At 42.7% G+C, this 10,982-nt stretch overlaps 1 protein-coding gene across 2 annotated transcripts; it reads left to right on the top strand.

Moving 5' to 3' along the window:
• The first annotated feature begins 206 nt into the window (after window positions 1-206).
• On the top strand, window positions 207-10,444 carry LOC311203535 (glutaredoxin-like protein C5orf63 homolog). 2 transcript variants are annotated; one of them, XM_084278264.1, is made up of 4 exons: window positions 207-293; window positions 6,370-6,490; window positions 9,218-9,274; window positions 10,013-10,444. In XM_084278264.1, the coding sequence occupies exons 2-4, from the start codon at window positions 6,371-6,373 to the stop codon at window positions 10,190-10,192; spliced, it is 357 nt and encodes a 118-aa protein (XP_084134390.1). In that variant the 5' UTR covers window positions 207-293; window position 6,370; the 3' UTR covers window positions 10,193-10,444. The 2 variants fall into 2 exon arrangements, with proteins under 2 accessions (XP_084134390.1, XP_084134391.1); XM_084278265.1 differs by lacking the exon at window positions 207-293 and adding an exon at window positions 308-389.
• The last annotated feature ends 538 nt before the right edge of the window (window positions 10,445-10,982 follow it).

Raw genomic sequence — 10,982 nt, 5'->3', positions numbered from 1 at the left:
TCCGCAGGAGCCAGAGGTACCGCCTCACACCGGCGAGACCCGTGAGAAGCTGCCTCCGGCGGAAAGGACGCCCGCCCGCACGCGCAGAGGTTGGGCGGGGGGGGCGAGCACGCAGAGCTCGGCTGCCGCGGCGGGGAACAGAGGTGCCGGGCGGTGCGGCCGGGCGTCCAGCAGGGGGCGCCAAAAAAGCTGCATCGGGCGCTGCCTCCCGGCAGGCGGTTCAGTCCCGCCGCTGTTCTTCCTGTGCCGCGGCCCCGCGGAGGCGGAGGGAAGGGGCCGGTCGCTGCGGTGAGGTGGGTGTCGTAGCTCCGGTTTTTGCCTCAAGCCGAGCCCGGCGTACGGGACACCGTGAGCGCCCGCGGTTCGTCCGGATTAACGGCGAGCGCCAGGTCGGGCCGGGCCGGGCCGCTTTCACCTGCGCGGGCGGCGCAAGCGTGGCGGGGGCGGGTACTTCGGCGGGCCGGGGATCCGGTTCTCGGCCGGCCCCGAGCCCGAGGAGGCCGCCCCGGAGGACAAAGGCCGCGCGGAGGGAGGCAGTGTGGCGGGGCGCCGGGGCTAGCTAGCAGGGCGCCGGGGCTAGCGGGGCGCCGGGGCTAGCTAGCAAGGCGCCGGGGCTAGCTAGCAAGGCGCCGGGGCTAGCTAGCAAGGCGCCGGGGCTAGCTAGCAGGGCGCCGGGGCTAGCGGGGCGCCGGGGCTAGCAAGGCGCCGCGCCGGTGGCTGAGGCCCGCGCAGCCGGCACTGGCGAGTCAGTTGCCCTCTCTTGTTTTTGATGGGGTTTGGCACTGTGTAGAGAACGTTACGGACTTTCTCATTGCCGGAGATCACGGGAAGACCCTTGGATACATCCTTTACCCGATTTGGCTCACCCCTAACCCTTGGGGAAAATGGATCGTTTAGCTGAAAGATTTCAGATAAAGATGTTTAAAACAGGCTTTTAAAATATGTTATAATTTTGCTTTTCAGTCCATTGCATATGCAAGTTCTCTAGCCTTCAGAAATGGTCTCCTGGCTGTTACAGTAACCTATTGGACATTTTATAAATTGTCTGAAATGTGGAGTATGGGCCTGAGGCATCTACAGTGGGTATCACTGGAGGGATCATTAAACAAAATTTGTTGTGTGTTAGAATGAAACTATCCTTCTGGTCTTTTCTGGGGTGAAATGAAGTGGGTTTGTGGCATTTACCACCAATTTGCTGTACTATGGAGAAGGAAATGGGTAGAATGTGCATTGATTGCTTGATTTATGCCATCACCTCACAGAAACAAGCGGTCTTACTGATGACATTTTTTTAATTTACTTAAAAATCTGATTCTTCCCTAAAGACTGTTAGAGTTATCTGTGTTTGCAAAAAAGAGGTTGAAAACTTTTATGCATTTTGCTATACCTCCTCTAAAAGGCTAGTGGGGCAAAAACCACATGGGGATCTCAACAGCTACAGGATTTGGTGTTCCCACTCACGCTTCTTGGTGTCTTGCTATGGCACTGTAATTTCTTCTTCAGCATTACTCTAGTAAGCATGCAAACTAGTAACAGCAGGCTGCCAACAAGTTTGCTTTCCTTGATGACCATGCCTGGTTTTGGATGAGGGAGAAGAGAATAAAGCTGGTTTAGGCCACCGCTGATTTGGGCCATCAGCAAGTGTTCTGCATTTACATCTGTTTGCTTTTCCTATTCTTCTTCATTTGCTAGTCCTTTGTCAAATTAGAGTGAGGATTAAGTGGAAGGTGGGAGGCCATTTAATAAACACTTAAAAGCTTCTTCAAGACAAATAGCTAGAAAATGTATAGGGCATTTTCAGTGTAACATTTTCCGTGTTCCTAATCTGTTACTTTGCAGAAAGAGGTGTGTTTTGTCCAAGCTGTCCCCATCTTTTGTGAAACCCTGATTAGGGTTCCAAAACCAGCTAGTACATTAATGTAAAGTATACAAATACAAATGCCTGTGTGCAACACTACATGCAGCTCTTCCCCAACGTGGGGGGAAAATTGGCTTGAACACTGCTTGGCAGAAAAGGACCTGGAGGTGTTGGTCAACAAACAGCTGGCTAACTATGAGCCAGCAGTGAGCCCAGGTAGCTAAGAAGGTCAATTGCATCCTGGCTTATATCAGGAGTAGTGTGGCCAGCAGGACTTGGGAAGTGATCATCCCCCTGTACTCTGGTGAGGCTGCATCTTGAATACTGTGTTCAGTTTTGGGCCCCTCACTACGAGGAGGACATTGAGGTGCTAGAGTGTGTCCAAAGAAGGGCAACAAAGCTGGTGAATGGTCTGGAGCACAAGTCGTAAGAGGAGCAGCTGAGGGAATTGGGGTTGTTTAGTCTTGAGAAAAGGAGGCTGAGGGGAGACCTGGCTCTCTACAACTAGCTGTAAGGAAGTTGTAGCCAGGTGGCTGTTGGTCTCTTCTCCCAAGTATCAAGCAATAGGGCAACTGGAAAGGACCTTGAGTTGTGCCAGGGGAGGTTTAAATTGGATAGGAGGTCAAGCACTGGAATAGGCTGCCCAGGGAAGCTGGTGAGTCATCCATCCCTGTAGGTAAAGACTCATAGGTGTGGAGCTTAGGCACGTGCTTTAGTGGTGGGTTAAAGGTTGGGCTTGATCTTAAAGGTCTTTTCCAACCCAAATAATTCTGTGATTCTAAGTTCATAATCATTTCATCCTTGTGTATATGTATACAAATCAATGGAAAATGAGACATAATCCTGTCCGAATGTGTTGATAATTATGCATATAAAACATTCACAACCACAGAACAAGGGTATATTGTTGACTTGAGGCTGAGATTATTTAAGAGTATATAGCATCATTAAAAAGTACATAGTTGGAGAAAAAGACGGCCAGCTTGTCTATCTGTGATTGAGGCTAAGGGTTGTACAGATAATGATCTTCCCTAAATAATGGCCAGTTTTAGTGTCGCATTTTCTTTTTCCTGCAGATGAGGATTCATTAGGTGATGGAAAATCCATTAGCAGGAGACAAGCCCAATTTGGCTCTGCAAAATACAGCGTATGCCAAATGCAGTCTTGCAAGCATAATTTGTTAAATCATTCTGCAGCATTGTAGTATAGGAGCAAGTGTGTTCTGAAGTTTATAAGCATCCTTCTTCATATTTGTATTTTAATTTTGTTCCTCAAACAAATCTTTATAATTACTTGGAGTTAGGCTAGAGGGCGCTCCAGAATAACCATGTTGAAATATTTTATGTGTGCTTTTAGCTTTTTAGTTTCTTAATAACTAGAGACTGATATGGTACTCATGTGAGCTGGATGTGAATGCTGTGGGGCATCTGTGTGACCCTTGATTTTTGTCACTAATGAAACCAGCCTGGGAGTGAACACTGATGTTGGAGCTCTGTGTTCCAGAAATGTTGCTCAGCTCCATGCAGGTGGGTGTGGAGGACCTGCTTGTGCACACAATGGTAGTGTGTATACACTTAACACCCGTGTGGTTCTGGGGTGCTCTTGAGACAAATTGAGCTGCTGCAGTAGATTTGCCTGATGAGTGATAGGATACTAGCTTTCATCCGCTCCTGATCAATAGAGCCTATATGTATCCCATCGCAATATTAGAAGCCTTCAGTGTTTGTGTAAAACCACTGCTATTTGGTTTTATCAAAAATCTTTTTATTCAATAAAATAAGATTAGTAAATTCTACGGATTTAAAAGCTATTTTCTAAGGGACCAGAGCCTTAGTTGGAATTCTGTGCAGCTGAAGTTGCACCGTGCTTTAGCCCAAGTTCAGTGCAGCAGGTCTGACTGCTCTCTTTCCTAATGATGTGTCTGGCAACTGAGCTTCAGAAATGTAGGGAAGTCAAGTTGTATCATCTCTACTGTGGGAACATGCCATCTGACAGTATCTCACCCTCTCTCAGGGCTAGATGTCACAGACTACTTTTATGCTGATGGCACTGCAGAGCATGATTTGGGCCTGGGTGGAGACTGGTGCCATTTTATAAATCAGGATTAGTCTTTCAACTCTTTTTGTAAATGGTAATCATTCTACATTGGTGAAGAAATTGACAGTCAGGAGTCTGTTTTCCTTAGGTTATTTAAAAAAACATTCAACCCTGTCTTATGCTGCCTCTGGAAACAGCAGACTCTTGCTTCAGTAGTATTAAAGATCAGTGAAGATTTGCTCCTGAATTCCTTGCTTATAATTATTTAAAATTGGTAAGAAAGTAAGATGCCGTGCCAGCTTATTTCTGTTAGTGAGAATTTGAAGCTTAGGTACTGATACTGTCTTATTAAATCACCTTAAGCTGATGTTTTGGTAGCTGACTACTGGACTCAAATTTAGCAGAGGGCGGAGGGATCAAAAAGGCAGTACAAATGGGTAAGCCAGTTTATACCCATATGTTTATACCCGTATATGGGGAGATAAGATACATGGAAATCTAGGCTTTATTCATCTGCTGTTTGCGGAAGAATTTGAGAGAATTTTCCTTGTTTTGAAGGCAAAAAATTTGGCTTGTTAGGCTGGCAAAAAAAGTATTCATTTAAAAACTTGACAGAATGCAAACTATTTGTTTTGGCATTTTTATCATGCGTGTGGGCAGGTTGACATGCTGCAATTTTGTATGCCAAAATCGCATTCATTCTGGGCCCCTTTTTACTGTGGGCATAAAAATTTCTAAATACGACTGAGGCTATTTACTGTATTTTTCCTAAAGCTTATTTTTGCCTTTATTATGCAAAATCACAGACAATTGGATTTCCACCTAAGTAAAACAAATATATTAACTGCCAAGCATTGTGTCCAATGGCAGTGTGTGCTGTGCCTACAACTTTGCACTGACAGCAAGTGTACCGCTTTGCCCTGGCAGCTGACTCTTACTGGTATCAAGCCTGGCATGTACAGATGAATAACCCTTTCTGTCTCAAACTACATGATAAACCCAAAGCCTGTTTGTTGCAGAATATTGTATTTTAGACAACTTGTTTTTTATGTGGTAAAGATAAATAAAAAATCTGAGTCTTTCCTAGCTTTTTTAATTTGATAATACAGGTTATATTTTTCAAACAGTAATACGTCTTCTTTGTATTTCCACTGTTGCAATTTCTTTTGCAAACATGCCCTTACCAGAGTACTCTGGGGCAAAAAAAGGCGCCTTTAGCAGTGCAGTAAGGTTGGTAGAGCACTGCCACGTCACTACTTTGATTTTTCCTGTGGTTGTTACTTAGAAACATAGCTGTTAAGTAGCCTTAAGTTTTGTTCTTCCTTATGGCTTCTGCTGGCTAAACTCTAAAATGAAGCTATATAATAATCACAGAATTGTAGGGGTTGGAAGGGACCTCAAGAGATCATTAAGTCCAACCCCCCACTCTAATAATAGTGACAGACTGGGTGAAGGCATAAGGCTCCTTTTTTCTGAACTAAAACATGTGTATCAGTTGCATTGTGGTCCTGCTCACACTCTGATTGCTTTAGAGTTGTGCAGTCACCTTGGGTGTTTGTGGTTGGCTGCAGTTAGTAGCACTACAGGTAAATTGTGCCTGACCAGAAACTGACCAGAAGCAGTTTGGCTTTATGTAAAGGCACTTGATTTTCCCAGCATAAATTCTGATGTCAAGTGTCACATCTGCCTATAATCTCTGTGCAGACTCCTTTTGCTTCTGGTTTTTGCCTTTCAGTCCTAGAATGCCTTGCAAAGGTCCCATTATGATGCAAATTTGGAGGAAGCACTGCTGTGACTAGTATTGTTATGAATAGGTGACTTCAAGTCTCTAACAGGGCATCCTTCAACAACACTAAATGTACGTAAACTCTCCCAAAGAAATTATGAACCCATCAACATCTTTCATAAAATAATCTGCTGCTGCAGGGCAATGTGCATGCATTTAGTATTACCAAGTTAAATCATCGTGCCTGCATGCTTATATTTGTTGCAGAAAGCATTATATTAATATTCTGATTAGGTACACATTAGTTTTTTGATGGGATAATTTGACTAAGTAGAATATGTTTAACACTGCAGCAAGATTACCAAGGTTCAAAGCACAGCACTTTGCATTTTGTTAATATCATGTAAGTCTTAGTAGCATGTATGCAGTTGAAACAGCGTAATGCATTTTTGTCAGCATTTGTGTTAGGGAATTTAAAAGAGACATTCCAGCAAGAAAACATTGATTTTTTTAATTTTGTTTTTTTCTAAAAGGCATGTGCAGTTTTTGAGATATCCTGTGTTTATGGCCTGGTGCTTAGTAAATAATTTCTCTGATTAATATATTGATACTGTGAACATAAAAATTCTGGGAAAATGGTTTTATTGTGTAGTTTGGAATGCTACTGAAGGATCACATTTATCTTAACATGAAATTTCATAAGCCACATGCTACAAAACAATTAAACATGTTATTTTTGCCTTAACAGGATGACGGTGCTTTGTTTTCTGAGCAGAACACTGCAGCTAGGAAGACAATCATCCAGTCCACTGGGGAGACAGCTCTGTTCAGTGAGCACAAATAAGCCGGTGTTGACTTTATTCACCAAGGTAAAAGTTGTTTACAGAATAAAGCTAGGCAAGATGGCATATTTATCAGCTTTGATACACCTGAATCCCAGATGAAATGTCTTGCTCATGCATTTTCCCCCCCTTGGATTTGTGTGGTATTTGGTATTTGGGGGTATAGAGCACAGTCCTATTCTCATTGTACCAAGCAGGTGGGTTTAAAAAAAAAAAGATTTCAAGATAGTTGTGTTTCAGTGACACTACAGTCCATTTACTAGTTGAAAATTGTTCTCTGACTGCCAGTGTTTCATCTTGGGAATGGGGGACAAAGAGGAGTTGTTATATGTAATCTACCCTGGACAAGAATCATCAGCCAAAGCAGGCTCTTCAAAGGTCTAATGTTTAATTTCAGCAGTACCTGTGAGACTGAAAATAAATCCAAGTACTGCTGGTAGTGCACAAGGAAAAAATAGATTGCACTTTACCCTCTTTTTTTTTTCTTTATTGACTGGGAAACACAAACTCCTTTTTGCAGGCAAAGGTTTGTGGCATGACCAGGTAGGTTTCTAAAGCATTTTTAGGAAACAGATGCCATGGGCAGGAGTGGTTACTTGTGAACTGTCACTTTCCATGAACTGTCATCAAGACAGCGTGTTACCTGCAGAGGTTTTTTGCACTTTTAAATAGGATGGTACACAGTGGGCTATGCAGCATTTATTTGGTTGATGCAGCCTTCAAGAGGAGAATAACTGGAAATGCACAGCACGTTGACATGAGTAGTGGTAGTATTTGTTGTAGATGGATGCGACTGAAATTAATTTCATTCTTCTGCATTATGTTTGTTCATTCCAGTTTTAACTGCATAACATAGGAAGAGGTTAAAAAAATAAAGGATTGTTTATTATTCAGAGCAATGCATGGTGTAAGGCCTATAAAGTTACAGGTTAGTTGTAACCTTTTTATTCTTTTTTTTTTTTGCAAGGCAACTCTTAACTCAGATCAGTTCTCCTGTCTAGCTCCATTGCTCAGCTGCTCGAGTGCTTAAGCTAATGCAAAAGAAGCAGTTACAGGAAGATGGGTCTGCTTCCTTCAGCATTAAATGACTGCAGTTTTGTGGTCTGAAGGAGGCAACATAAATTGCAGTTACCTATAGAAATAAAAGTGTCCCTTCCACCACATGTGTTGTCTGACAGATGTGCCTATCAGAACAGCGTATGTCACTTGGATAAGGGATTTTTACTGCCTCAGCAGTAGGAGTCAGTTTTGCCATTGTCATATGTGTCTGTGAGAGAAGGTTGTTGAAGACAGCTTTATCCAGGCAGTCCCATTGCAAATTAAACTACAGCAAGTGATGTACCGTTCTGCTAATATAAACAGGTTATTTAAACAGATTTCACTGTTAGTTGTTATTTCAAATTCACTGTCTGACTTCAAACCAGTTTTTAGTACCAACTAGAGCTTAAGCTCTGTCAGAGTAGGAGTGAAAACATATTCCTTGCTGAGTCAACTTAGTTTATTAAATGTTTTTATAGAGTGTTATATTAGAAAGCTCCCCACAGGCCTAAGGGAATGGAGTATGTCCTACTTTAACTGCAAGGAGCCTGCCATGTTACAAAACTCATGTGCAGGATTCTATGATGTTTCAGTCACCGATACCAGGTGTCCCAGACCCTCCAAAAGCAACTAGAACTAGCAAGAACACAGCACTGTTGATCTCGCATAGTTTTTTTTAAGCATAAGGACTTCTCTGTGGAGGAAAGATAATTTAGATGTGAATTATAACTAATATAATCCAAACTAAATCACAGGCAAGAAATACAAAGTAGCTGTTTCAGTAGGGTGACAGAGCCCTGGGACAGGCTGCCCAGGGATGTTGTGGAATCTCCATCTCAAGATATTTGAGAGTGGTCTGGATGCCTGTGTGACCTGTATATGGGGAGTTGGACCTCGAGGTCCCTTCCAACCCCTATGATTCTGTGATTCTGTGAAGTTTAACATGTTTAAACAAGCCTGAGGAAAACTTTTAAGTGGGAAGGAGAGGAGAAGGTCTTTCCCAGCTGTGAGAGGTATTTCATGGCAGGGGAACAGAGCCATCACCTTCACCACTGCATACCTTGCTGTGTGAATTACAGGCCAAAATCTGCCATTCCAAACACTGAAGCAATATGCCTTCATGTAAGCCACTTCTTCAGGTGTGCGTTGCTCTAATGATCACAGTGCATGATCAGCAGAAGTCAGCTGTGTAACTGTAGTGGAAAACAAGAGTTAACATAAATCATCACCTTTTCCTATTTGAATTTACCCAAGTGACTCAATCTGAAACAGATTAAAAATTACTCACGTGACTTCCTCATTCCCCATCTATCAATGGAAATTCTTCTATCAAGAGTGGTACCCCCATTAGTTTTCAGCTGGTGATTGGCAGTGCTTGGAATATTCATTGCTACTGACCAAAAGAAAAGATCTGTGCGTGACTTTCCAAACCATGCCCTCTCATCAACCTTGAGAAGAGCTGTTGAAAATTGTTTAACTTGCAAAATGAGAAAAAAGTAATAGCAAATGAGAAATAATTAAATTCTGTGGCTGAATAGTTTTCTTTTCATCAATGCCGCACAGACATAGATTTAGAAAGCAGTGAGGCAGGATGGTTCAGGGGAAGGAGCCCACATTTACAGTAATGATAACTCTTGTCTGTTAATGTTACTTCACAGTACAAATTATCTGTGTTTTACTGTATGCTTTAAATGGCCTGCATGTATTTTCCTTTAGAAACCATGCCCTCTCTGTGATGAAGCAAAAGAAGTGCTTGAGCCATACAAAAAAAGGGTAACGTATTGCAATGCCATATACATTTTCTATATAGAAAGAACAGTAAATCAGGATTCTTCCTTTGTAAAAGAAAATTACTTGAATTTATTTGCATCCAATATACTTTGATAGGTGACCTCCTCAAGACAAGTTCGGCACTGATTTCCATAAAACTCATTATCCAAAATCATTTTGCAACTATCTTATTCAAGTATTGGTAAACTAAACCAATATACACCTGGTCACAACAGGTTTTTTAACCACTGCTTTTGTAAATACTATTGCCTTGTTTGATACAGAAGGCAGATAATGATAGAATTTGGGAAGGATGTTAGTAGGTGAGGCTTCAAATATTTGCAATTTGTTGTTTTTCAAGCAGGTTTTGATGTCTTTCATGGTGGAAGAAACTTTTAACAGAAGCATTAACAGGCATTGTGCTCTGTGGCCTAAGAGGGAGCTGTTGTGTTGCCAGCTGCTTATTTGTTGTGCTGGTGATAACAGAAGAGTGGTTCTGCACAGAGAACCAAGAAAGTCACCTTGGACTAGGGAGAGAGTCCTTTACAAGACATGCAGCCAAGGATTGTGGCTGCATACTTTTTATACTCACAAAATGGGCAGTTGTCTGCAACATGGAACTATAAATCCAAACCCACCAAGAAAACAGCCTTGCATTTTGGGAAATATGTTGATCAACAGAGAAGCAGGTGTTATTTTTCAGTGTGTAGTAGACAGTAACGTATTTCTTTTCTGCTGCAGTTTATTTTACAGGAGGTGGATATTACCCTTCCAGAGAACTCGCCATGGTATGATAAATACAAATATGACATACCTGTTTTTCATTTAAATGGGAAGTTCCTAATGAAGCATCAAGTAGATATTCAGAAGTTTGAGGACCAGCTTACGAAGCTAGAGTTAGAAAATCATGGAAATCAGTGAAGAAAATGCAGCTGCTCTGGTGTGGATCTGAAAGGACTGTGCAACATGAATTGTGTGCAAAAGCAGTACTTGTTATCTGGCCTTACATTTCTTAGAATGTATCCTAAAAACTTGAGTGACCTGTATTCTGTGTCGTGTTAATCATCCAGCCTAGCTGCACCAGTAGCCATATTTCTTGTACCATTTATTTGGTGCTCTCCTAAGCTGTCTTTTCATTGACAGAATAAATGCTGCTTCGTAACAGCAGATAAAGTGAAATCTGTTTATATTGGGTTTGTGTGGCAAGGGCTTTGTTAGCAGGGGGGCTGATGGGATGGTTTCTGTGAGAAGCTGGTAGATACTTCCTCTATGTTCAATAGGGCCAAGCCCATTAGCTACAGTGGTAGTGCCTCTGCGATAACATAGTTAAGGGGTGGGGTGCAGGGAGAAACTACCAAGAGCAATTGTGGCAAGAAAGAGGAGTGAGAATATGTGAGAGGAACCACTCTGCAGACACCAAGGTTGGTGAAGAAGGAGGGGCAGGAGGGTTCTTCTGCAGCTGGTGGAGAAAGACCATGGTGATGCAGGCTGTCTCTCTGCAGCCCATTGAGGATGATGGTGGAGTAGATACCCACCTGCAGCCCATGGAGGACTCCACACTGGAGCAGGTGGAAGCACCTGAAGGCAGCAGTGACCCTGGAGGAACCCTGTGCTGGAACAAGCTCCTGGCAAGACTTTTGGACCCATGCAGAGAGAAACCCATTCTGGAGCAAGTTTGATCGCAAGACTTGTGACTCTGTGTGGGACCCAC

The sequence above is a fragment of the Gallinula chloropus genome (genome assembly GCF_964237585.1).
Source record: "Gallinula chloropus genome assembly, chromosome: Z".
NCBI lineage: Eukaryota > Metazoa > Chordata > Aves > Gruiformes > Rallidae > Gallinula > Gallinula chloropus.
This window is presented reverse-complemented; position numbering and strand designations above follow the sequence as displayed.

Bases quoted from the DNA above. Each gene is read 5' to 3' on its own strand.
- LOC311203535 (XM_084278264.1), top strand. From the start codon at position 6,371: ATGACGGTGCTTTGTTTTCTGAGCAGAACACTGCAGCTAGGAAGACAA. The intron at 6,491-9,217 runs GTAAAAGTTGTT...ATTTTCCTTTAG, and splicing joins TGTTGACTTTATTCACCAAG to AAACCATGCCCTCTCTGTGA. The intron at 9,275-10,012 runs GTAACGTATTGC...TTTCTGCTGCAG, and splicing joins TTGAGCCATACAAAAAAAGG to TTTATTTTACAGGAGGTGGA.